The following is a 27,554-nucleotide window of genomic DNA, read 5'->3' as shown; positions in this document are numbered from 1 at the left end:
ACCATCTTAGTTTGTTTTGTCTGTAAGTTGGCATGGTAGTGAATGTTGTTGTTTATCCTTTTATTTATTTATTTTTGCCCAAGTGAGTGGATTTTTTTATATTTTTCTTTTTAATGAGCAGTATAAATGCAGTTGTCATATTTGGCCAACACTTAATTTTCCCAATTGCCTGTAGTATTAGCTTCTTTGGTTCACAAAAGCAAATAAGGTCAGATCACTTTATATCTTAATTTTTGTAATAAGTGTAAACAACTTCATTCTCATATTCATAACATTTAATTTTATTTTTGATGTGTGTTTTTAAGTTAAATATAAAAAAATCATTTCCATGTGTAAAGTGATGTGATTATGCTTGCATGCTAGTGAGTATATGTGTGTGAATATTTGTGTATATAGTATAAATTTACATTTGAAACCTACTGAAGATAGCTACCTGAAACTTAAATTCTGGAATAGGATATGAGGGTTTTTTTTTTTTTTTCAATTTGGATTCGTATATCCTTAATTATTTTTGTATAATGTCAGCTTGTGTAGCTGTCTTGTAAAAAAAATACTAATTTTGGCTTATCTTTTAAAAAACAGAAGAAACTGCCTTTTTTTTTTTTAAGGAAAAGACTAAACTGACAGAGTTAACAGGGACATCTAACTTAATCACTTAGTATATTAACGTGGATTTGATAATAAACTCAGTCATTTACTTTAAAACTGAGAATTTTATTCATACCCTTTTAGGTACCTTAGAACTAGAAAGTAATTTGCCTCAGGAAATATGCTCAGGAAATATGTTTGTTGTCTTGATTTCATTAGAATTTGAGAAATTCTTTATAAAGATATATTTCTCATCACATGTACAGAATGTGTCATGATTTTTATAATTATTGTTAGGACTTCATCATAACTTCAATCCAAATTTTTGACTGTTCTTAAGGTACTTCTTGGGTTGAATATCTGAATCTAATTGAATTTAGATCTTAGAACTAAACCAGGGAAATAGGGTTAATTAATTAAATCACATTTAAATAAGTTGTTTTTGTTCCAACTGGCTCATTCTTTTATTAATATTTAATAGAAAGATGTAGCTCATATTTTAAAGTTTCATTTTGCTATACAATTTGATACTTGGACCTAACTTTGTATTATTCTTCTTTTAGGTGTGTTGCCAGGCATGGCCCCTCCTATCGTACCTATGATACACCCCCAGGTTGCTATTGCAGCTTCCCCTGCTACCTTAGCTGGAGCGACGGCAGTTTCTGAGTGGACTGAGTATAAAACAGCGGATGGAAAGACGTATTACTATAATAATAGAACGTTAGAATCAACCTGGGAAAAACCCCAAGAGCTAAAGGAAAAAGGTATAGTTTTAATGACTTGTTGAGACGTAGTAAAAGCTATGATACAATAAATAGAATGCTATTTGAAATTCTGAGTTAATTCCTTTTTTAACACATTTGAAGGATTTACTAATTCTATAGTTGTTGGATTATTTGTATCAAATTGATAAATACGTATGTATTTAAAAAGCCAGTTCCACTTACATATTTGTCCATGATTTTTCCATCTGGAGAAATTAAATTACACATCTGTACACATATATTTTTGTGTTAGGAATTGCATAATTATTCTCCTGTGTAATTACTGAGATTGATAGTACTCTCAGGAAGAGATGTCTGTATTGCATCTGTTCTAAAGAAAGAAATGTAGGCCCTTGGAGTCTTGGATGAAGAAAACTCATAATTTTCTGTATCACAAGTTCCTGTTTCTAAGTATCGTAGTATCTTGTCCCTTTGAGCAAAATGAATCATTGCTACAAAGGATACGTGAGTGACTTGAAAGACTATGTCCCTCTGCAGTCAGTGATTTCTTTTCTAGTGACAGTTTTCTGATGGTATAGCAGGGTATTTGAAGTTGACCAGTATGTTATATTGAAATTGATGATACAAAGAAGAACATTTTATCTTTGTGGTTAGTAACTTCTAGTTACGGAATGTCTTAATTGCTTAGTATTTGAACGTTCTTGGAAAATTACACCAAAGACCATTGAGTGACATTGTCTTAACTTTGTAATAGAAAAATTAGAGGAGAAGATTAAAGAGCCAATTAAAGAACCTTCTGAAGAACCTCTTCCAATGGAGACGGAGGAGGAGGACCCTAAAGAAGAGCCAATAAAGGAGATAAAGGAGGTAAAGGGCCATGACCTGTTAACCTGGGAGCCAGCATTAATTGCTGGGTACAATTTACTTGTAATTGAAAACCCATCTGATACAGTTTTAGATAATTGTCCTTAGTCTGATTTCTGAAATTTTGGGGTTCTTTGAAGTTTGTAATTCAGTTTTTCCTGTGAAAGTTTCATTAAATTACTTCTTACAGTAAACCAAGGCCCCTAGAAAGAAAGGGCCTTGGACCAGGGCATCCAATCCCAACCTCCTGATTATAGACTGGCACATGGTAAAAATTATAAGTACAATTTTATATTTGGGGGATGTTTTATCTGTCTTCTCCTGGCATGGAATGATCTCTATAGAGCACTAAAAGAGCTCTGCTTTTTGGAAGCTTTCTTTATTCAGTGAGGGACTAATGGTAGTCATGTTTTATTAGTAAGGAAGTTAGCAGGAGAAAGAAATAACCTTAAATGAAGAGGTCTCATCTGATTTTCTATCCTAAGTTCTCCATTTCTGCTCCTAAGCAGATGGTTAGTGAGTCTGTAAGATAGGACCATCTGCTGTTGCTGGGGTCGGCTGTTGTAGAATTCAGCTCTGTCTAGGGAGCAAGGATTTAGAACTTTCTTAGCAATTCCTACTCAGTGTCCTCACTATGCTAGTAACAGACCTTATGTTGGTTGCACTTTGAGGTGTTCACAGTTTTACTTGTATTTGTGTAAGATTCAGGTATAGTGTTATGATACTAATGAAATGGGAGTAACATCATTTCCCATAGGAGCCCAAAGAGGAGGAGATGACTGAAGAAGAAAAGGCTGCCCAGAAGGCAAAGCCAGTAGCTACTACCCCTATTCCTGGTACTCCATGGTATGTACTTGGCTCAGTTAGTGAGTTACTTAATTTCATTCTTGTTTGCTTATTTATTGCCATATTTGATTGTTACATGGTTTATCATATTAGAAAGAAAAGGTGCTTTAAAAAAATACATGCTAAGTAGGTGTTTTTATCTAATGAGTGAATATTTTGGTTTGTATTTCTTAAAACTCAATTGCTACATTGTCTTTCTCCTTTCATGGTACTGTCCATTAATGTTTATTGTACATAATTATAGACTTGAACTGCTGTGAGATCCTGAATTTCCTTTTTACTGAAATTTTAAAAGTTAATTTTGTACATATGCCCACATACATGATTATATTTATAGAACTGTATAAAGTCTCTATTTAAGTTTATTTTTTTATTAAGTCTTCATTTACTTAATTTATTTCTTTTCTTCTTTGGTTTGGTTTTCCCTTTTCTTCTTCTCCCTGTGTCAGTGCTCTCTCCTATTCCTGCTCCAGCCCATGTAATCCGTATACAGTCCACATATTGCAGGGAGTTCTTCCTTACATCTTGTGATCTATTGGTTTCCCTTCATTGTGTTTTCATTGCTTTTTCCTTTCTGTTTTTGTTATTTAAAAAATAAATATGTTACATGGAGACTCAGTCTGAATGTTATTGTTGCATCCCCTTGGTATTGTTTCAGTCTCCTGTTCCTGAATTTCTTGCAAACTAGCAAGTATATGTAGAGACCTGATCAGATTCACATGTGATCTTTTTGGCAAGACTAGTTCAGAAGTGGATGTTTGGCAGTGTCTGGAGACATTTTTGGTTGTCATAACTTGGAAGGGATTAATAGCGTGTAGCCTCTAGTTGTTAGAGGGCAGGGATGCTCCTAAATATCCTACCAGGTACAGGGGAGCTCCCTACAAGAATTAATTATTTGGCCCAAAATGTCAGTAGTGCTGAGGTTTTCACAAGAATGAGTTGGTTTGAGTAATACAAATTCATAGATTTAAATACATTTTCTTTGCTTCCATCTGTTATTATCATTACTGAAGTTCAGTTGTTTCATCTTGGCCTGGGTGAAGCCTCTTAAGGTTGACTGGGGTTTTTTGTTGCAACCCTGTCTTTGATACCTTTCTTGTTTTCTACTCTGACAAAGATGTTCCTGGCTTTCTCATGTATTTCCTGTCTCAGACCTAGATTTGGCCATTTTGCTTTTTGTGGGACGTGGCATTTATAGGATCTAGGGATAGTTGTTATTACTGAATTAAGTCATTATTTTTAGACCTCTTTGGTAGACACAGATTGAAGATGCACACATTTAAAGATACATCATGTGTTCATATTACTTGCAGTTCAGATTTACAAGGTTTTTACTGAACCTCATTATCTATTTTAATTCAGCATCCCCTTTCCTGCTCAAAATCTTTTGCTGAGTGATAGCAACATAATTACTCATTTGCTTTTCTCACACACAAGTCACAGAATTATAGTACCAGCACTGTCACTAACAGTGTGATACTGAAGATACTTTTTAACCTTTATTATCCTCCCCCCCCCGTTTTTTTTTTTTTTATTTTCAGGGTATGTCACTCCAGGGATTTGTAGTCAAATATTATGTTTTAAAGGCATTTGGAATAATTGTATTCTGTATATTTCATTCCACCAACTTGATACATAGCCTCATTTTAAAAAATAAGTAAGCAAAATATTTACCTGGATCCAAAATCAAAGTTATGGAAACAGTCTATTTAAAGAATATGTTCCTAGGTTGTGGTTTCTGAGTTTGAGTTTTGTACATGAAAAGCTGGTAATTACCTCCAAACCCCACCAGTCTGAAGCTTTGTGGACCCTCATCAGTTTTCAGGTTTGAGTCTGTCCCCAGATTAGTGGAATTTCTTTTGGAATTTGTTTAATTATTGCTTCTCTTTATCTGTTTGTTTTTCCTTTTCTGGGACATTTGTTATTTGCATGTCAAGTCTCTTTTTTTCTTTTTTTTTTTTTTAATATTTTTTATTTATTCATCAGAGAGAGAGAGAGAGAGCACAAGCAGGGGGGAGGAGCAGAGGGAGAGGGAGAAGCAGGCTTCCCGCTGAGCAGGGAGCCCGATGCCGGGCTCGATCCCAGGACCCCGGGATCATGACCTGAGCCGAAGGCAGACACTTAACCACTGAGCCACCCAGGTGCCCCTGCATGTCAAGTCTCTTATATTTATCACCCTCTAAACCTCTCTTTCTGTATATTTTATATCTATGGTTTTTGTGTCCTGCTTTCATTTATTTTCTCATTAATCTGATATTATTAGAAAAGAATATGTGAATCCATAGAAACATACAATATGAAAGAATTATATGGAGGAAAAAATTAAAGAATTCCACTTTCCCCAAGCCTCATTAATGAAAGTTTGGTTACATATGCCTTCTGGACCCTTTGTTGTTTTGTGTACACGTGTACAGAGTTGTATGAGTTGTATGTGTGGTGTGCATGCATCTTAAAGTGTCTCAAAAACTGTATTCGTCAGTGGTTTTTACTAAATATGTCTCAAATTTTGCTATTTTTGTAAATATAAATCTATGTGATAGCATAGTTTTCTGTAAATGCAGAGTTTTTCTATAAGTGGATGATGAGGTTGTCCTCCCATCCCCCCCACATTAACAAAAGTTGCTGTTGCTGTTTGGAACATCCTTGTACATATTTCTTTGTGAACACATGCAAGTATTTCTGTTGGATTAATTCCTAGAGGTGAAATTGAATCAAGTGATACTGTTATTTAATATTTCCGTAGATAATGCTAGGTTGACCTCAGAAAGGTTTTGGCGCGGGGCGGGGTGGGGCAGGCTGGACTGTGCCAGTTAATATTCCCAGCAGTAGCCTCAGTACCAGTTTTCTCTCCCTCTTACCAGTGTGGCATATTCTATTTAAATCCTTGGTAACCTTTTGAGAAAAAGATTCCCATTACGTGTTTTCAGAATGCTGGTGTAATTCAGTTTATTTCATGTTCATTGGCTGTGGATTGCTTCCTTCACAGTTTCCCTCATCTTTTTTATGGACTTGTCTTTTTCTTAATGATAGGAGAGAGTTTTTTTTTTTTTTTTTTAAGATTTTATTTATTTGAGAGGGAGATAGCTCGGGGAGGGGGTAGGGAGAGGGATAAGTAGACTCCCTCTTGAGTGTGGAGCCAGATGCAGGGCTCGATCCCACGACCCTGAGATCATGATTTGAGCTGAATTTAGGTGCTTAACCTACTGAGCCACCCAGGTGCCCCAGAAGAGACCTTTTTATGCATGCTATTAACCGCTTTGATTTTTTACATACATTATACTTTCTCCCTACCTGTTGATTATTGTTTTGATGTCTTGTCGCACATAAATTTTGTATTTCAATGAGATCAAATTTATTGATCTTTTATTTATAGCTTCTAGGTTCTAGGTATTTCTTAGGGACTGTCCCTCACCCCCCAGTGCAACTATATGTTCCTGGTGCTTTTATAGTCCATGTGAATATACATGTAAGATAACTGCTTGTGTAAATTATTTTCCAGGTTCTGTCAGAGAAAAATGTGTTGTCAGTAGAACTTTAATTCCTTAATTTTTTTCTATTTCTCGTAAAATGGGTAAATGCTAACTTTAAGCAAAACAAATTACTCGGGGTGGCTGGCTGGTACATTCGGTGGAGCATGTCAGTCTAGATCTCGGGGTTATAAGTTTCAGCCCCGTGTTGGGTGTAGAGATTACTTAGAAAAAAAAAGAGAAAGGAGGCACAACAAATTTCTTAGCTAATAAGCAGGCTATGCCACTTCATTTGGATAATCAGATTTTTATTAGTGTTTCTATCTCCTCATAGCTTTAAATGTTGTTCTTGAAGTAACTGTTTCTTTAGAGTTAAGAAGCTGAGTGTAAAACATGAAGTTTCATATTTTCCTTACCAATATTGGGATTTTTTTTTCCTGGTATTTTACAGCATTAGTTTGACTCTTTAAAATAAAGAGAGATCAAAATTAGAAGCATTTTTTATTCCTTAGGATCAGTAAACTTCAGTTTCTTGTCTAAGAGAGTTTTTAATGTTTTGAGAAAAGTTTTAAAGGTTATGGACTGGGACACCTGGTGGCTCAGTCGGTTAAACGTCTGCCTTCGGCTCAGGTCATGATCCTGGGGCCCTGGGATCGAGTCCCGCATCAGGCTCCCTGCTGCTCCCCCTGCTTGTGCTCTCTCTCTCTTTGACAAATAAATAAAGTAAATCTTTAAAAAAAAATAAAGGTTATGGACTAATTGTGGTTTTTCCATTGCTTACTGAGATTGCATCCTAGAGCTTTAGCTTGCAGTTACTTTTACAGTGTCCTGCAGAGTGCACAGTGAGGGCTGCCTGTATTTGCCGTGCTTTCCTTGTGTATACTCTGTATTGGCTTTTAACTTAGGAAAATTGATCTTTCAAGTTTTACTCACTTTTGCATATACTGAGAATGGCACAGGACCACTAGTTAATTAGCTCTCGTGTTTCTGTAGGTTTTTGTTGTTGTTTCCAGAGCTTTTTGCTCCAGTATTTTATTATGAAAAAGTTGAAACCTATAGAAATGTTGAAAGAACGTTTTCTAGAACAGTGAGCACCATATACTGACCTAGCTTCTACAATTAACATTTTATTCTATTTGCGTTATTTATTTACCATCTCTCAGTGCATCTGCCAATAATTTTTTTGATAGGTTAAAAGTTGCACATATTAGTACACTTCATCCCTAAACATTTTCTCATGCATACATGCATATTAGCACAGGGCAGTTTTTTTTTTTTTTTTTTAAGATTTTATTTATTTATTAGTGAGAGAGAGTGAGCAGAGAGGGAATGGGACAAGCAGGCTCTGCTGAGGGCTCGATGTAGGGCTCGATCCCATGACGTGTGAAATCATGACCTGAACTGAAATCAAGAGTCAGATACTCAACGGACTGAGCCACCCAGGTGCCCCAGCACAGGGCAGTTTTTTGGTACAAGAATTCTTTGTTCATAATTTTTCTGTTAGTTCTGAAATGTCCTGACAGCTTCTCACTCCACATTTATCGTTAGGACTGATGGAGTATATTAGCACACTTTGGTGTTTTGAAGCCCGCATGAATTAGTAAAATAGCATCTCTTTCCTAAAGTAGTTACTGTTGTTAATAATTAAATAGTGTTTTAGAAACTGGCATAGAAAATTTAGGGTCATTTTTTTTTCCCCCCCCAGTAAAGTTAAACATCTGTCAAGATGACTTAAGTATCTCAGGATTGTTCTTTTTTTAATTTTTTTTTTTAAGATTTTATTTTTAATCTCTACACCCAATGTGAGGCTTTAACTCACAACGCCAAGATCAAGAGTCACATGCTCTCCCAACTGAGCCAGCCATGTACCCCTCTCAGGATTATTCTGATGGAACATAGTATATAACATATGTTTACCCCACACCTGCTTTTATTTATTTATGTTTATAAAGATGTATTTATTTGAGAGTGAGAGAGAGAGTGCATGAGCATGAGCAACAGGGGCAATGGGAGAGGGAGAGAGATTCCCCAGCACACTCCGTGCTGAGCACTGAGCGGGACGTGGGGCTCGATCTCGCCACCCTGAGATCACGACCTGAGCTGAAACTAAGAGTCAGGACACTTAACTGACTTTGCCACCCAGGGGCCCCCACACCTGCGCTTAAAATTAATTGTAAAGAGAGGTCCAAAGTAGAAGTGTTTTGTTTTCCCGACGATCACTGAGCCTTGGTTTTTTGTTGGATTCCATGACAAAAAAACCGCATCTAGTCCCATTTCCATAAAAGATTTTGATTTAGTAGTACATTATACATTTTCTCACTTTTAAAAAAAGATTTTATTTTTAAGTAATATCTACACCCAGCCTAGGCCTCAAACTTAGATCCCCGAGATCAAGAGTTGCATGCTTTTCCGACTGAGCCAGACAGGAGCCCCCGTTTTCTCATTTTTTTGTGTTACTTAAGTAAAATTGAAGAATGATGAGCAGAAATATTTGAACTTCATTTCCACAATCAAAATAAACATTTCCGGTAACCCTGAAAGTTTTCTTGTGTCCCTTTGTTATGCATCCCTCCTTCTAATCCCATCCCTAAGGATCCTTCTGCTTTCTGTTATTTTAGATTACTTTGTATTTTCTAGAATGTTATGTCAAGAATCATATATACTTTTTTGTCTAGCTGCTTTTTAAAAATATGACAAGTATATTGAGATGATTCACAGAGTTGTGCAGGCATTACCATATTCAGTTTTAGAACATTTTCATTAGCCATTTTCATTCCCATTCCCCCCCCTTATCCCCCCACGCCCCAGAACTTTAAGAATGTTGTTTTACTTTGTTCTTGCCTCTATGGTTTCTGGTAAGAAATCCAACGTCATTGGACTTGTTCCCCCGTTTGTGGTGTGACATATTTAGAAACCGGCGTAGAAAATTTAGGTTAGGTTTTTTTTTTTTTAAGTAAAGTTAAACATCTACGTAAGTGACATTTATGTAAGGCGTTTTGATATAGTCCCTTAGGTTTCCTGAAAGCCTCTTGATTCTTTTTTTCCTCTCTTTATTCTTCAGGTGGGATAATTACTGATGTACTTTTAGTTCACTGATAATTCCCTGTCATCTCCGTTCTGTTCTTGAGCCAATCTAAAGAAATTTAATTTCAGTTGTGTATTTTTCTTCTTCTCTTTTTAATTTTTTAATTTAATTTTTAATTTTTTTAAAGGTTTTATTTATTTATTTGACAGAGAGAGACACAGCGAGAGAAGGAACACAAGCAGGGGCAGTGGGGGAGGGAGAAGCAGGCTTCCCGCTGAGCAGGAAGCCTGAAGCGGGGCTCGATCCTAGGACCCTGGGATCATGACCTGAGCCGAAGGCAGACACTTAACGACTGAGCCACCCAGGCGCCCCTTAATTTTATTTTAATGTATGATACTGTTTCAGGTGTACAATATAGTGATTCAGCACGTCCATACATTACCCGGTGCTTGTGACAAATGTACTCCTTAATCCCGATCCCCCTACCCACCTCCCCTCTGGTAACCATCAGTTTGCTCTCTGTAGTTAAGAGTTGTTTCTTGGCTTGTCTCCTTTTTTTTTTTTTTCCTTTGCTTCAGTTGTGTGTTTTTCATCTAAAGAGTTTGGTTTTGTTTTTTTGCAGCTTCTGTTTCTCTAATGAGAACTATGTTTTCATTTCAAATTTTTTTTTCTTCGTCTCATGAACTCTAGTTATAATTGCTGCCTTAAAGTCTTCGATTTTCTCAACAATAGAGGTTTTATCTGATATTTTCAACATCTAGATCAGCTTGGCTTGGCAGCTGTTGTTGAACTTGTCATTATCTTGCCATAAGTACCTGGTTTCTATCGGGAGTTTTCACTGCCTGTGCTGCCACCATCATGTACCGGGTGACTGGTGGCCTTTAGGGCAGAGGTGTAAGGGAGGAAAAATGGGAAATTTACACCCTCGCAATTGCTGCTGTAAATATTAACTCTCTTCCATACTTATATTTATTTTTAAAAAACTGTATACAGTCCTTACATTCTCGTTTTTTCTATTTTGTCTGAATTTCTTGTAATGAACAGGAACAATGAGCTCTAGTGGGCTCTGGTGTCATAGTGCAATCAATATTTCTTATTTTTTATACCAGATATAGTAAGATATTAAAGACTTCATAGCAGGTTGCATTTGAGTAAGTAAAATTCTGATTTGGTAAGAAATACTAAGAAGTATTACATAATAGGTATTGTGCTGTGATCTTTTCTTTAGTTTTAGAACTGCTAAATAGCATTCTTATTTGTTGCCATTGAATTCATCCTTTGTGATAGGTTAAAATATAACACTCTCAGACTGAGCCAGCTACACCAAGTTCTTGAGCACTCTAACCACTGATTATGAATTACTTTGCTTTTCTTGGTTTTTCTCCATTAAAATATTGAACTGCTGTTCTAATCTTAGCCACTCAGCTCTCTCCTCCAGAAATTGTATTTGGCTCTGTAACTATTATTAAATACGAAGGTGTCCTCACCACCCCTCCACCTCTCCTTTAGGCAGGATGTCAGTAAAAGACTTACCTATCAAATATGTTCCATAACAGAAGAAACTGATATTTGAATCAATTCGTAGGTGTGTTGTTTGGACTGGTGATGAGCGGGTCTTCTTTTATAATCCTACCACCCGTCTTTCTATGTGGGACCGACCTGATGATCTGATTGGAAGGGCAGATGTTGACAAAATTATTCAGGAGCCTCCTCATAAAAAAGGAATGGAAGAAGTGAAGAAACTAAGTAAGTTTTAAATTAGGAATTTATCCTCTAATTTTATTATTATTTTAATATTTTTACAGAAAATTTGAGGCCACTTAGGAAGAAGACTTGCTGTTTTCAAGGAATATAAGAAATTGAGAAATGGGAAATAGACTGTTATGCTAGTTTGAGTTCAGTAGTAGAGATACTAAAAATTAGAAAGTTTGGGCAATTATTTCTTTGTAAAATATTTACATGTATATTTTTTTTAACTTACTGTCCTTGTCAAGATTTTTAGTTAGTCCAGGTTATGTTGGTTCTGCTTAACATTTGCTCTGTGCTTACTTAAAATATTAAAACACTCCTCAGTGAGTCTCTCAGCACTTTTTATAACTAGTAATATATTTTTTGAATAATCAGAACTATACAGAGTATTTTAAAAATATTGTTTACTAAGTTTTTACAAAATACAAAATTTTGTAAAGTTATAAAAGCTTACTCTTTTAAAGATTTATTTATATTAGAGACAGAGAGAGTGTGTATGCAGTGGTGGTGGGGGGTGGCGGTGGGAGGGGCAGAGAGAGAAGGAGAAAGAGAATCCCAAGCAGATTCCCCATTGAGTGCAGAGCCCAACACAGGGCTCAGTCTCATGACCCCAAGTCATGACCTGAGCTGAAATCAAGAGTTGGACGCTTAACTGACTGTGCCACCCCGTCGCCCCAAAAGCGTACTCTTTTCAAGTAGATGAAATTTAGGGAATAAAAGCCTTATTCCTGACAATAGACAAACTTTATTAAGAGATTATCTTTTGGGGCGCCTGGGTGGCTCAGATGGTTAAGCATCTGCCTTCGGCTCGGGTCGTGATCCCAGGGTCCTGGGATCGAGCCCCACGTCCGGCTCCTGGCTCAGCGGGGAGCCTGCTTCTTTCTCTGCCTCTCCCCCTGCTCGTGCTCTCTCTCTCTCTCTCTCTCTCTCTCTCTCTCTCTATCCTTGTGTCTCGAGTGAATAAATAAAATCTTTAAAAAAAAAAAAAATTATCTTTTAAGGTACCTTGTGTTCAGACAGCATTTCAGTAGATATAATGGACACATATTTTTACATAATTTTTATTGCATATTTTTTATTGGTAATTTGCCCTCATATTGACATGATTGTGTTTTTATAGAACCCCCCCCGTGTGCTGTAGCAGCATAAATGAATCACCTAATACTTCCAATGAAATCAATCCAAATATATGTCCTAATAATTGAGCAGTCTTTATGGGTTATATATATGTGGTGCTACATTTTTTTATTTTTTTATTTTTTTATTTTTTTTTATTTTTTAAAGATTTTATTTATTTATTTGAGAGAGAGAGAATGAGAGAGAGTGAGTACATGAGAGGGGGGAGGGTCAGAGGGAGAAGCAGACTCCCTGCCGAGCAGGGACCCTGATGCGGGACTCGATCCAGGGTCTCCAGGATCATGACCTGAGCCGAAGGCAGTCGCTTAACCAACTGAGCCACCCAGGCGCCTCGCTACATTTTTTGCTTGTAAGTCATTTGCAAATCAGTGAAACTTTGCCTGCCTAGTGGTAAAGTCACTAGGCACCATTTTTTCCCTTCAGCAGTATCTGTTTTATAGCTGTGATATTGATGATACTTTATAATCCTAGTATTGAATTATGCCAAGGAGGTATGAGATTTGCTTTTGTTTTTATGACTGTTTTCAAATATTCAATTCAGTTTTTGATAAATACATGTCTCATGAATAAACATTTCAAAGTGAATTGGAAATTTAAAGGGAAGATTAATTTAGGAAGTTTAGAATTGTTTAATATTTTATAAAGGAGAGAGTATTATGGGATGGGTATTTTATATAAACAGTACCTTTTTAAAAAGAAAATATTGTGTAATATGTGCATGTAACTATTCATAATAATATTTGATATATTTTTGCCAGGACACCCGACCCCCACAATGCTGTCCATCCAAAAATGGCAATTCTCTATGAGTGCAAGTGAGTAAACTATAGATTGTAGTTACCTTTTTTTTTTTTTAAGATTTTACTTATTTATTTGGGAGAGAGGGAGAGAGAGCATGAATGGGGAGGAGAGGGAGAAGCAGGCACCCCACTGAGCAGGGAGCCCAATGCAGGGCTCATTCCCAGGACCCTGGGATCATGACCTGAGCCAAAGGCAGATGCTTAACTACTGACTGAGCCACCCAGGTGCCCGTGTAGCTACTTTTTAATACTATTAAAGCAAGTGTTCTGGTAGTTGCTAGAAGGATTCAGACTTAAATGTTTAAATTGTTGCTTGCTGAATTTTATTCTGACAAGGTTTAATTAAATTTGATCTTACAGTTAAAGAAGAACAAGAATTAATGGAAGAACTTAATGAAGATGAACCTGTTAAAGCCAAAAAACGGAAGTAAGTAATACTTATAGTTCATGTAATTCCGGTAGATTATAATACTATTTTAAAAGTTATTAGGTCCCAGTCAGTTTGTGGTCGGGACAGGTAATGTGTATTTTAGGAGACAGAAGTCTTGATTTCCTAAGGCCTAATATTAGAAAGCTTTTCTTTAGAATGTAGAAATGGTGTCCCTTCTGTTGCTAGATGTGCAGAATACTTGATTACTTCAATACTTGATTACTTAAAAAAGTATTATAAAGCCAAGTGACATTTTAGGAATTAGATGATAAATTATTTTCAGACATTCATTAAGCCTGAATTTTATAAAAAAATGAATTTCCTCCTTAATATAGACCCCAACAGACACCATTCCAGAAATTTCGTAAATATAGACACACAGACTTCTCTCTCTTTTTATGTACTTGTCACTTAGCCAGTCCTTGAGTCTGTGTCATTACTACCTGGTGAAGAGGGAACCTGTGAGCTTAGAAAATGCTTTGGGAGAAAGAGATTGCCATAAGCAGGAGCATTAGGTTGGCCAGTGCTCTGTAATTGGGTAAAATATGAATGTTTCTAATTATGGGGGATGAAAGGCTTGGGTAGACGGTATTTGTGTGTGGGTGGGGGAGGAATGGGACCATTATTTAGCAGCAAAAAGGAAAGTTTGACGACATTATTAGGAACTGGATGAACCGTAGTCCTTATCTAAAAAGGACAGATTGAATGCAGCCAAATTATGGCAAAGAAATCAGTAAGACAGCCCCTCGGAAGGGTGGTTGTTTTTAAAAAATCGTTAACAACAATGTTAAATTAAGATATTAAAGAGAGTCACTCATAATCAACCGAAGTAACATAGCTGTTTTCATTTTTGCAGTTGACTTTTTAGTTCTTGACCAAATATGTAAATATTAGTTGTAATCAACTGATTTTGAGTCCTTAAATAAAATGTAGAATAAGACATTTGTTTTCTTAATAGTTATAAATGACTGTATTCATTCTGTTTATATAACCATAATTTTGGATGTTCCTACAATGTTAAACTTTTAGGTTGTTTTTAATTGTTTGTTCTTATAGACAACTCTGTAAGGTTTTTAACTGCTTTTATCAGGAGAATGTCAAAGAAGTCCTTTATGTGGATTGCCCGAGCTTCTCTATTTAGGTACAAAGTTAAAAGCCTATTTTTCCTGGCTTAGTTTTTCTTTATTTCTTTTATTGAGATAGATAGTGATAGTTTGTATTGTGACATTTCCATTTAGTGTAATTCTATAAAGGTTATTTGTTTTCATTAGTTATATTTCTTGGATGTCTTTTAATTCTTTATTTAAATAGTTCTTAAATAAATTATTATAAGAGGGTATATTGTTTGGCAAATTACTTTTACCTGTTTGTTTTGTGCATATCTTAGGTCACAGACTATCTCGCTAAGTTCCTGCAGGTCACGGACTATGTCTTCTATTTCTTTTGATGCATTCTCTAAGTTGCTAATTACCTCTCACTTAACATGTATTTGTGGGTTAGCCTTAGTTCCATTTAAATCTGCTGGGCTACCTTCACTTCCCTATATAGCATGCTTTTGAAATTGATGATGTTTTGTTTTCCTGATTCCCTTAAGTTTGTGTAGGGAATATGAACCAATTTTACTTTTATACTTAGCAGATCATATTTAAGAAGGAAGATCTGCTCAAACACACCCGAATATTATTGAGTTACTTACTGTTTTGGATTATTCACATGAACGGGCCTTCTTCATAGTGCAGATGTTTGAGAGGTGACTCGATTTCATGTTTACAATCTCACTTGAGTGAGAGCAACAGCAACGTTGTCCTTAGCCCTGAGGTGCATTTTTTGAGGAAAAAGAAGTAGTTTAGTCATTGGTGAACAGTTGTAATTCCATCTAACTACTCCTGGGCCTATGTTGCTCTCTGGGACCTGTCCTTCAACTTAAATCTCAACTTACCACCCAGAAAGTGAGTAAAAAAGATGGCAGGTAGGTAAGGTATATATCTCACATATCCAAATGGCCAAGTTTGCAGATATTTTCATTATGAATATTTGAGATTACTAAGACTTATCCAATTTTTATTAGATTAAGAAATCTTTTATGCATCTATAATGTAAAACATTTTGGAAAATACTATATCATTTCAAGAACTAAAAATTACATTTTGTGCTGTTTGTTTCTAACACATAAAGAGTTTTACTGCAATGTTAGTTTTTTGTTTTTGTTTTTGAAAGTAAGGTAGTTTATTCTGTGTATCAGGGGGAGAGACAGCACAACAATATAGCCATTATAACATCATTAGAAGCTCATTGTAACTTTATTATTATTATTATAATGGAAGTTGCTTATCCCTTAGAGTTCATTTGAAACCCTCAATATAATTTTTTTTGCCAAAAATATGCTGCTCAGTAGTGAGTCTTGAATATTCCATTGATGTAAAGATTTTAGTAAGATTCCTTATTAATATTTTGTCAGTTGATGCCTTATATTTTATTTTTTCTATAGGAGAGACGATAATAAAGACATTGATTCAGAGAAAGAAGCTGCGATGGAAGCTGAAATTAAAGCTGCCCGAGAAAGGGCCATTGTCCCTCTGGAGGCCAGAATGAAGCAGTTCAAGGACATGCTGCTAGAGAGAGGGGTCAGAAAACAATCTTTGGGGGAGATATTTCTGTTTTGTATAAGTAATATAAATATGTCTTGCTAAAAGGTCAAGTCTAAGGTTAGTGCTCATGTTGTGGGGGGGGATACGGGAAGCCTATCAAATTACTGTACTCTCTCAAACAGCCTTTTTCTTGGCCCATCCTATCATGTTTAACTAAATGCCATTTTACTATCCTTTTAAATACAAATAACATTTAACATTTATTGGGTCATTACATTTTGGTGAGTAATATAAGATGAGTATTAACAGAGTATTAACATTACAGAATGGCGGACTACGTGGGATAGGTAAGGCATATATAATTCTTTAATACTTCCCAGAATGGTTTTGGTTAAAGGAGAACTGGTACTTTATGATATTATTAATAAAGCTTAATTGAGAGGGGTTTTCAGCCTTTTGGTTCACATATTCACATATTCATTTGAATAAGTATATTTGTTCAATTTAAAATCACAACATTGTTCACAAGATTGGAGAAAGCCTGGGAAATCAAAATGCAAATCTTCAAGGCTTTTTTTGATGTACTGATTTTTAAAATGTCACACAGTAGTGGTTATTTTAATGACTAATTAAGTGTGTGTTATTTCTATATAATATAGAAATGTTCAGAGCCAATTAGTGTGGAAATTTGCTGTTGCTAGCCTCCCACTGCTTGTCATTTATTAGTGATGGAAACTTCAGTATGGTTTTTATTATGTCTCCTTTTTAAGCAGATGTCCTGTAGATTTCAAGGAAAATTATATGACCTTTATGTTTTTAGAGCCAACTTAATTATGAGGCAATACATTTTTATTTTAAAGGTGTCTGCTTTTTCAACATGGGAGAAGGAGTTGCACAAGATAGTTTTTGATCCTCGGTACTTACTTCTCAATCCTAAAGAGAGAAAACAGGTAAAAGGAAAATAATTATTTAAGAAATGTATATCCCTTAGCAGCATAATTTTTAAAATGTAAGGAATAAAATACCATCCTTCCCCCCACCCCGTAACACAGTACTTTAAAAACATAGTCTTATATCTTAGAAACAGTTACCGACTATGTGGACATTTAAATAGTTAGTTTTGCCTTTATTATGGATGTGGCTGTTGCTTCATCAGCATTTTGTCTTTATGCCTCATACATGCTGAGGTTTTATCTAAAGTTTTCAAAATGCATTTCATTGTGCTTATTAATTTACTTTTTCTTGGGCAAATGCTGCAAATTTAGAGTAGAAAAAGAAAAGTACAGATGAATGGAAAGGAAAAAGAAACACCTACAATCTTACCCAACTGATGGGACCATGATTGGATACTGGTGTTAATAACCTTCCTGTTAGTGCCAATATATATGTATGAGAGTGTATATATATGTATGAGAGTGTGTATATTGTAGATAGACAACATTCAAAGACATGTTTACGTTTTATGGGTACATTCTACATCTAAGTGGCAACTGTTAAATGTCTTTTCGTTATACACTTAAAGAGTTGATGGATACTTGAGGGTGTCTGCTGAACTAGAGTTAACATGAATTAGAGTCGCCTCTTATTGAGTTGCCATTGATTCCCATGGTGACTCAGCAATACGTATCATCTCACAATGACTGCTTCTTCCTCTAAAGCATTGCACACTTTCAACTTACATAGTTTCTGAATTACCTGGACCACCCAGACAGTGATGTCTTTAGAATGGTGAGTATGTTGACCACTTGCTATAGGGCTGTTGAGCTACAGGATTTCATTTGGTAGTCTGTCCTGTATATTGACAATTTAACAGTTGGAATAATTCTCTGCACTGCTTGTGCCATTATGCATGTAGGTCTCATCACAAACTTTTTATGATGAGAGGACATTTATAGTGTGCCAGACATGTATTTTGTATGTGTAATAGAAAAGCATGACTTCCAGATATATTTGCATCTGCATTTCAAGCATAGTAGGGTTTTTTGGTTTTGTTTGTTTTAAACTGTGTGATGGTCTCATTCTCTCCTGGGTTGATGGCCCTATCAAGAAGTATAAATCAGCCTTGATTCTTTACTTCTCCCCATTGCACATTTCAAGTCTGTCAGCAAAATCTGCCTCTAAAAGCTTGTAAATACAACTTCTTATTCACCATTTCCCCCAGTATTACTGTATTTCAAGGCACCATGATCATTTCTCAGCATCCTTGTAGCCTCTGACTGATATCTTTGCTTCCTTCTGTTCTTGCTTTCTCTATAGTCAAGTTCTTTTTCCACATGGCAGCCACACTAATTTTAAAGTTTAAGTGACAGATTAAGGTATTGTTACTGTTCCCTTGCTTAAAAAATGTCCAGGGCTTCCCATTTCATTAGGATAAAATTGAAATTCTTTATGGTTAACACTCTTAACTGCATACTTCTTGAAGCTCTTTTCTTAGATTTATTCATTCTGGCCACACTTCCTTTGTTATGCCTTGAACAAGTAAGGCATATTCTGGTACTTCTCTTTGTCTGGAATGTTCTTCCCCCAGGTGTCTGTATATGCTCTATCATTTTATTCAGGTGCTTGTGCAAATGCCTTCTGATCAATGTATCTCTTTGCCTTCTTTCCTTTATAGCACTCATAGCTCTGATTATCTAAAATTATCTTATCTTCTGTCTCCTCCTACTGCAGAATATAAATTCTGAGTGCTGGAACTTTGTTTTGTTCATTGTTGTATGTGTAATGCCTGGAACAATGCTTAACCTAAATATCTCTGGAGGTGTACTTTAAAATTTTTGAGACTTTCTCGTCATGCTACTGAGTGTTATAGTTTCTTACTGAGTTAAATTACAAGCTTGTATTGAGAGCTAAAATTCTTTCCCAATTTAGGAGGCATTTTGTAAGCTGATGGTGTTACACTCCTATTACTCCTATAGGAGTAATAGTTAAAAAGAGGAAAAATACCAAGCATTGTTTTATTTAAATAAAAATTTTACTTAAAGGTTCTCATGCCGTTTGAGTGGAATTCTTCCAACTGCAGTGTAAGAAATGAAAGGGGAAGCTAACATTTGGCATTAATCCATGTACTTTTTCAGTACTTAGTTTTATTATTTGCATAAGAGTATAAAATCAGGGAGAAACCAGTTAAGTGCTAGGTTACATATTTGCACTTTATAACTTCATTTCTGAAATACGTGTTTTGATTTAAAAAAAACTAACAATTTCATTGAAAATGTCTGATAACCTAAAAGTACATCTTTCACTTCTGTCCTTTTCTAGTTTTCTTTGGATTTATGTATATCTTACATCATTATAAAAGCAGTATTTTATATAATTGTAACCGTAAATTTTAACTTAAGATTTTCTTTATATAATCTTGTTTTTGATAAAAGATCACTTAAGGAGTCAAATATTTTTGTTGTATTTGTTTTGACAAGTTTATTTTATTTATTTTTTTAAAAGATTTTATTTATTTATTTGACCGAGACAGAGCAAGAGAGGGTACATAAGCAGGGGGAGTGGGAGAGGGAGAAGCAAGCTTCCTGCAGAGCAGGGAGCCTGATGCGGGGCTCGATCCCAGGACCCTGGGATCATGACCTGAGCCGAAGGCAGATGCTTAATGACTGAGCCACCCAGGCACCCCTGTTTTGACAAGTTTAAAAGTGAATAACATTTTTCAACAGAATCATAGCATTTCCATGCAGGATTTTAGGCTCTGATGTAGAGACCAGTTAGGCTAACACTTTAAAATAAATTGTCTGTTAACCTTATTTCAAAAATAAACATTTTAATATAGTTATGTGTTATTGAGAGCTTTTTAAGATTGATAGTGTTAGAATATGGTAATACATTACCAGGATAGTTAGTGACTGTCAACTGGCCGTCTTGGCCACTGTTTACTGAGTCAGTATCAAATTATAAATTGAATTAAATTGAAGTGAGAATCAAATAATAGAGACCTGTTGAAAAGGAAAAACTTCCTTTACACATTGAATACTTGGACATCAAATGTGTAGGTATTTTTCCACATCAATCAGTTCTCTGACAGTAGCTGGCTGACCCACCATTAAGTTGAATTCTGACACTGTCTGCATGGAATTAGGGTCAGATCTCACAGATTAAGGGCTTAGTCTCACAAGATCTGCCCTCTCTTTGAATGCCAATCACAAGTAGTAGGTTCCCAGGTTCTGCACCCTTTTGTTGAGTTTGGCTACAAATCAGGGTTTCCCATAGTACCTTCCTCAGGTTTAATAATTTGCTATAATGGCTCACAGAACTTTGGAAAACACTTACGTTTACTGGTTTACAATATAAGAAAGGATATGATAAAGGATACAATTGAACAGCAGATGACGTACATAGGGTGAGATCTGGAAGGGTCCTGGATGCTGGAGCTTCTGTCCCTGTGGAGTTGGGAGTGTGCCATTCTCCTGGCACATGGAAATGTTTACCAAGCCGGGAGCTCTCTGAACCCCTTTGGTTATGATTTTTATGGAGGCAGCATGACATAGGAGTGATCAATTAAGTCATTGACCATTGGTGATTGGACTCAGTCATAGCCCTTGGAAGTTCCAATGCTCAAATGATATGGTTGGTTCCACTGGCGACTGTCTGCCATCCTGTGGTTATCTAGAAGCTTTCCAGAAATCATTTCACTGACACTAACTTAGGTATAGGTGAAAGGGCTTTGTTATGAATAACATCAAATTGTTCTTAACACTTAGGAAATTATAAGGGTTTTAGGAACTCTGGCCAGGAGCCAAGATGAAGACCAAATACATATATTTTCTTTTTTATTTAAATTCCAATTAGGTTGCATATAGTATAATACTAGTCCCTGGTACACAATATATACTTCCATACAACACCTGGTGCTCATCCCAAGTGCCCTCCTTAATCCCCATCACCCATTTTACCCATTCCCCCCCCCCCACCTCTGGTAACCATCAGCATGTTCTCTCTAGTTAAGAGTCTATTTCTTGGTTTGTCTCTCACTCTTTCTTCCCTCTGCTCATTTGTTTTGTTTCTTAAATTCCACATATGAGTGAAATCATACGATATTTGTCTTTCTCTTGACTTATTTTGCTTAGCATAATACTCTCTAGCTCCATCTGTGTTGTTACAAATGGCAATATTTCATTCTTTATCAAATATATATATATTTTTTCTTTCTTTTTTTTGCTTCTCTGTTCTTTTTTTTTACTTTTATTATGTTTTCTTACAACACAATATCACACCCATACTTTTCACAAATTTATATTTTGAAGAAAAATATACATAAAGTCTAAAAATCCCAAGTTTCACAAAGTGCGCATAAATAGTTATGCAAGACAGCTAAGTCCTAGAGGTTTGTATTGCATAGTGCCTATAGCTAGTGGTACTGTATTGGATGCTCAACGTTTTGCTAAGAAGATAAATCTTAAGTGTTCTTAATACCACATATAAAATAAGAATAAATTAAAAGGGCTGGAGGAACGTTTTGGAGGTGATGGATATGTTTTTGGCATAGACTGTGGTGGTTTCCCAGATGTATATTTATCTCCAAACTTATCAAATTGTATACATTAAATGTGTATAGCTTTTTGTATGTCAATCATACATCAATAAAGTGATGTAAAAAAAGCAAAAAAATGGAATATTACCAGCACCCTGGAAGCTGCTTTGGCTTAGACAGTATAGTCCTTTATTTTGGATGGTTTTGATTATACCTATAAAAGTCAACTAGGAAGTTTTTAAAAACTTACTAACTGTCATGGTGTTAATTACAACATTTTGTTCACAAGTTGATGTTGTAAGAAATAACTGCTTAAAGTAGGAACATAAAGCCCAAGTGTATTGGGAGGCACGACACAAATAATTAGGAGAAACTTGGAAGCATAACAGAACTCCTAAATCCTAACCTTGGTGTGGGATATCCCAGAGGAGGGGATGTGAAGTTTTCTCGAGCTTCTGAAAAGAAAGTTAACATAAATTCACTTGGGTTTTATTTCTAATTTATTACTTTTACAAATAAGAAAGTATATACCAAGGGGGTGCCTGGGTGGCTCATTTGGCTGGGGCCCTCGACCCTCCTTGTCTCCCTGCTCAGTGGGGAGTCGGCTTCCCCTCCCCCTCTCCCCCTCCCCCGTGTACTCTCTCTGAAATGGATAAATCTTTTAAAAGAAAAAAAGAAAAAGAAAGTATGTACCAAGAAAGGAGAGAGGGGTTGAAAAGAGCCCTCTTTCCCATTTCCGTCAGCATGCAAATGCTTTCAGGATTTATTGCAGTGCTATATTTAGAGGGTACTGAAAATGACCTACATGCCTAGCAGGAGACTGGTGAGATAATTGTAGATAATTCTCTTTAGCTATTAAAGATTAGTAGATATATATGGACTGACCTGGAAAGAAGTTTGAAGTTTTTTAAAGAAAACATTTTTTGCTTGACTTTTTCTGAAGATGTGCATGCACACATTTAAAGAGTCAAATAGTTCTATAAGATATGCTAGGAAAAATATTAGAGTGCTGCCCCAGTTTTATCTTTCTGAAGACATTTCTTCCAGAGCCTTCTGATTTGCTTCATTCTGGACTGGTTGCCCTCTACACCTGATGTATTGCTGTCATTTTTGAGGATGACCAGTCTTTACTATCATCCTGGGATTTCCCTCATCTCTCTTTTTGGTGGGCCGGGGGTGTGAGGGGGGAGGGTTCACCTGTTTCCTACATCATAAGTCTTTTCTTTCTTGGTTTACTCCGTTTTGACGCATTTCATCCCTGTAATAGCTTCTTGGGAGAACATGCATGGGAAATAAATTTCTGAAGCCTGGCATATTTGAAAACACCTTTATTGTATATCCTTAATTTGGAATTGTTTGGTTAAGATATTTGAAATTGGAAATCTTTTTCAGGATTTTGAAGATGTTGCTTTTTCTAGTTTTCATTGTTTTTGAATCCATCTTTACTTGTTCCTTTCTTTATGGACGTGTTTATTTTTCCTTCGTAGGCATGTAGGATCTTTCTCTTAGTGTACGGAGTTCTGAAATCTCATGGTGATTATGTGCCTTGGTGGAAGGGGCCCGTTGTGCTGGGCCCTTGGTGGCCCTTCTAGTATGTGAATTTGTATCTTTCAGTTCTGGGAGATTTTCTTGTATTGCTTTTTTGATTTGTTTCCACCTGTTTAAATTTGCCCTTGTGGGCTTGTCCTTAAAGTTTTTTTCCCTCTTGTTTTCTACCTCTGCCCTTTTTTAAAAAAACATTTTGGGTGACTTTCTCATTTTTATAGTCTGATCCTTTAATATTTCATTTCTTCTGTCATAATTTAATTTCTAGGATTTCTTCTTTCTTGTTTTATGGTTATAGTATCTTAGTTTTATGAGATTGTTGAGGATTGTTTTCTTTTAAGTTTTCATTTTCATGCACAGTTTCTGTTTTCTATTTTGGTTTCTATTTTTCATGCTGGAGAGTTTCCTTAGATGTCTTTAAAGAGACCTGGACTTCTCATGATTAGGAATGAAGCACTAAAATGCTCTTTGGGCACTCTGAGCATCTAATTGGGCTCCCATGACTTGGCTTTACTGTAAAGCCTTGCTTCTCAATCAGGGACAGTTTTGCCCCAGGAGACATTTTTGGTTGTCACAACTGAGGGGGTGCTGTTGGCATCTGGTGTCCACGGTTGCTGCTAAACATTATTTGGCCCAAGTGCCATAAGTGCTGAGGTTGAAAAACCCTGCTGTAGGGTGATTTAAGCCAGTTTGTTGAGGATCTCCTGGTGCAGGTAATTTTTAGGCTGGTCAGATTCTTGATAAGAACCTTTCGTGTCCTGATGAGAGGACAGAGTCCTTACTGCTTTTGTTCTGGGAGAACTGTGTCTTATGTTTGGTATGTAACTGGTTAATTCACTGTTTTCTCTGGTATGCCCCATTTCTAATTCATGTTGTCCCTCCCCCGCACCCCCTCCCCAACTCAGGCCAGAGATACCGCATTACCTTTTAGAGCAAGAATCAGCAAAATTTTAACATAAAGGGTCAGATAATAAATATTGTAACTTTGGGGGCCATCTGGTCCCTGTCACTATAGTATAATTCTGCAGCTCTAGTGTAGGAGGATCCATAGATAGATGTAAAGGAGTGAATATGACTGTTCAAATAAAGCTTTAGTTACGGACCCTAAAATTTGGATTTCATTTAATTGTCATGTGTCATGAAATGTCATGAAATTTTCTAGTATGTTTTTTCCTAACCGTTTAAAAATGTTAAAACTTTTTTGGGCTGTGCAAAAATAGGCAGCAGGCCAGATTTGGCCGGCAGATTGTGAGTTGCCATCCCTTGTTCTAGAGACTAATCACCTGCCTTTTACTTAGGTTCAGGAGTGACAGTGCCCTCCGGTACATGAAGTTGGCAAGGGGGATCTACTGATTGACTCATTCTTAAAGAACCTTATTATAGCTATACTCTACCCTCACTTCTATGGATATCTGGTGCTGTCACCTGTGGAGCTGTTTGAGGATTCTCTAATTAAAAAAAAGAATTGGTTTCTTTGTTTTCTTGACTGCTAAATTAGGGTCTGCTTTCTCATGTCCTCCAAGTCCTTTACTACTTATCCATGTGCTTTTCACCATCGAGAGTTGCTCTTTCTCTTTTTCCCATTGGCCTGTTCTTGTTGGTTTGTGATTTAAAAAAAAAAAATCCTCTATTGGCATTTTATGGCATTTGAAGAAAACAGGAAATAGGTGTGCGTGTTCAGTTTATTACCTTGTCTATATGTTACTAAGTGGGAAAATACTATAGGATAGATGTAAAGCATTACGTTTTGGTGAAAATAGTTATGCCTTAAAGAGAACCACAGAAATAAATTTAAACTGTAAAGCATTACATTTTGGTGAAAATAGTTATGCCTTAAAGAGAACCACTGAAATAAATTTAAACCCATACTGCTGATGTTTTTTTCTAGAAAGATTTGGAAGGACTGTAATTTCTTTTATACATTTTATATTGCCTGAAATTTTTTTAGTAAACATGTATTCAATTTGTAATCAGGGAAAATGAAAATTACAGGGGCTTTTAACTCTGTTCTGGAAATCTAAACAGAGGGCTTCTGAGACTTGCTATAGATAGTCTGCATATAATTGAGATATCTATAGTTAGTGTATTTTTCTGTTACATTCTGGACAAAGATATTGACTTAGTATTTTCTTACAGATTCCGTAGTTTGGTAATTAAATTATTTATATGAAAGACTAACTTGTCAAATTGGTTTATTTTTGTGATAGGTATTTGATCAGTATGTAAAGACGAGGGCTGAGGAAGAACGCAGGGAAAAGAAAAACAAAATAATGCAAGCCAAGGAAGATTTCAAGAAAATGATGGAAGAAGCAAAATTTAATCCAAGGTATATGGTTCATTATTGTAACATTTCAAAATATTTATGTGCTTTCTCCTAAGACCAGCTAAGAGAATACGTATCTTTTGGATAATTGGATTATTTGATTATTGGTGGCTGCATTTCTGATCTTCATTCTTAATATATTTCCTTTAGAGGAATCTCTTGTGCCCTGTGAGAGGCATTGGTTTTCAAGAAGGGTACCTTTGTTTTAAAAGCTTCCCTATGGGAATAAATTTCCTTCTCTAGAAACTGGTAAATGATTAAAAAAAAAAAATCTGTCTCCATCTTAAAGTTTTACACCTAATAACTTGCAGCACAGGGACATTATTTTGATGGAATTGGAGTGATTAAGGACCTCTCTGTCTAGATTATGTTTTTGTCTGACATTTTCAATTGATTGTTAATGGGTAGTGAGTATGTGTAATGGGCCGAAGAAGATGAGACATTTTAAACTTATGTGACTAGCATCATAACAGTAATGGCATCATTTCGTGGATATTTTATGTGCACTTAAAGATATATGTACAAACTTACACGCATGATTAACGGACTCCTCTCATACCTGTTTTGCAGATAAGGAAAGTAAGAGTAAATTAGGTAGCTTGCACAAGTGAATGTGGGATTTCAATTAGATGCCGGTGCTAAGCACAGATTAGGCAAGGGAGAATTACTTTCTTATTTGTGGCTTAGTTTTATCAGTTGTGTTTTTAGGCTGCTGTGAACACCTCATAATATGGAGAATTTCCAAAACTATAGGGTAGAATCGCGGAGCATCTGGGTTAAATGGTAGTTTTTATAAAAATTCATCTTGTTTAAACAGTTACTTTTGTCATTGGAGATAAGAGTGATGTTGTTTGAGAAAGTGTACTTGGTATTACAATTTTATGTTTGAAACATGAAGAGAAACCTATGGCATTAATACACTTTAGACAATAAAGCTAACAGAGTATTTGTGGCTCTGAAGAATGTAGTATTTGTCAGGGGGTAATTGAGTTTCAGACTCTGAGGGGTCTTGGGCCTTTCTGTTGGTTAATCAGAAGGGTGAGTTCTTGGGTCAGACACTTGCAACTGGGATGCAGTTGAGTAAATTTGAACATGGTTTGTTATTACATATTAGAGAATTCATAGTTTTTGGGGGTATTGTGGTTGTGGAGGGGAAAAGGTTTACTCCGAGGGAGATACATGCCGAAATATTTATAGGTGAAGTCTCATGATGTCTGCATGTCTGCAGCTTGTTTTGAAGTGATTCAGCAAAATATATCTATTTATTAAAACCAGTATGAATCTGGCAATAACTGAGACTCTGAAGAGATTTCCATTTTGTGGATTTGACAAAGTCTTGCTGTGTCACAGTATCCTGTTGGTGTTCTTTTGGGGCTCATAGAATTGTTGGAGTGATCTGTACTTCGCAGGTTACTTCAAAAAATAAAGCCATGAGGTACATAACTAGAAGTCTTGGCACTGGGGACATTGTGCTGTATTGTTATATTAATACATTCAACACTAGCATAGAGATCAGGACCAATTTTAGTGAGTGGCAGAAAATGAGGAAAAACTTAAAATGGAGAAAATAGTGCCCATTAACTTAAGTCCACTTTGTAATGGAAAAAGACTACTATCAACAAAGCTTTTTAGTAGAATTTGTAGATAAAAAGCCCTGGAGTTTATTCTAAGGGAAAGAATGACTGGGGAGAATTACCTTAGTACCCATTCTCTGTCTTTTTTCTATTTTGATGGAAATCTTAAGGCATTCCTCCTAGGGTCAACTCCTGGTCACTCTACTCTTACTGGTCTACTACTACTACTGTCCACCCTCAACTCTCCCTGAGAAAAAAGGGTAACATGTCTGTTACCAAGCAGTGCTTTTTGGAGTCATATAAAAATCTATCTGAATCTAATGCTAAAACTTCATCTTGGTCTTTTCTGGTGAAAAATAATAATTATTTAATTCTCACTTTTATAAGTTGATTTTACATTTTAAAAAAAGGTTTATTCTT

General features: G+C 35.9%; 1 protein-coding gene across 5 annotated transcripts in view; it reads left to right on the top strand.

Annotated features, from left to right (window-relative positions):
- The window catches only part of TCERG1 (transcription elongation regulator 1), a 60,703-nt gene that overhangs the window by 19,392 nt on the left and 13,757 nt on the right, over window positions 1–27,554 (top strand). For 3 of the 5 annotated variants that reach the window (XR_013445815.1, XM_078067338.1, XM_036070011.2), the window contains 10 exons: window positions 1,152–1,352; window positions 2,068–2,180; window positions 2,935–3,023; window positions 11,101–11,261; window positions 13,160–13,216; window positions 13,562–13,628; window positions 14,722–14,772; window positions 16,120–16,255; window positions 17,080–17,169; window positions 25,445–25,563. Coding sequence is in view for 4 of the 5 variants with exons in the window: in XM_078067338.1 (XP_077923464.1) it covers window positions 1,152–1,352; window positions 2,068–2,180; window positions 2,935–3,023; window positions 11,101–11,261; window positions 13,160–13,216; window positions 13,562–13,628; window positions 14,722–14,772; window positions 16,120–16,255; window positions 17,080–17,169; window positions 25,445–25,563 (1,084 nt within the window). In the remaining variant the exon portion in view is untranslated. The remainder of the gene's footprint in view (window positions 1–1,151; window positions 1,353–2,067; window positions 2,181–2,934; window positions 3,024–11,100; window positions 11,262–13,159; window positions 13,217–13,561; window positions 13,629–14,721; window positions 14,773–16,119; window positions 16,256–17,079; window positions 17,170–25,444; window positions 25,564–27,554) is intronic. The other 2 variants (XM_078067339.1, XM_078067337.1) reach the window with 1 other exon arrangement.

The sequence above is a fragment of the Halichoerus grypus genome, chromosome 2, assembly GCF_964656455.1.
Source record: "Halichoerus grypus chromosome 2, mHalGry1.hap1.1, whole genome shotgun sequence".
NCBI classification, from domain to species: Eukaryota; Metazoa; Chordata; class Mammalia; order Carnivora; family Phocidae; genus Halichoerus; species Halichoerus grypus.
The sequence above is the reverse complement of the archived record's forward strand: the minus strand, read 5'-3'. Positions and strand labels throughout refer to the sequence as shown.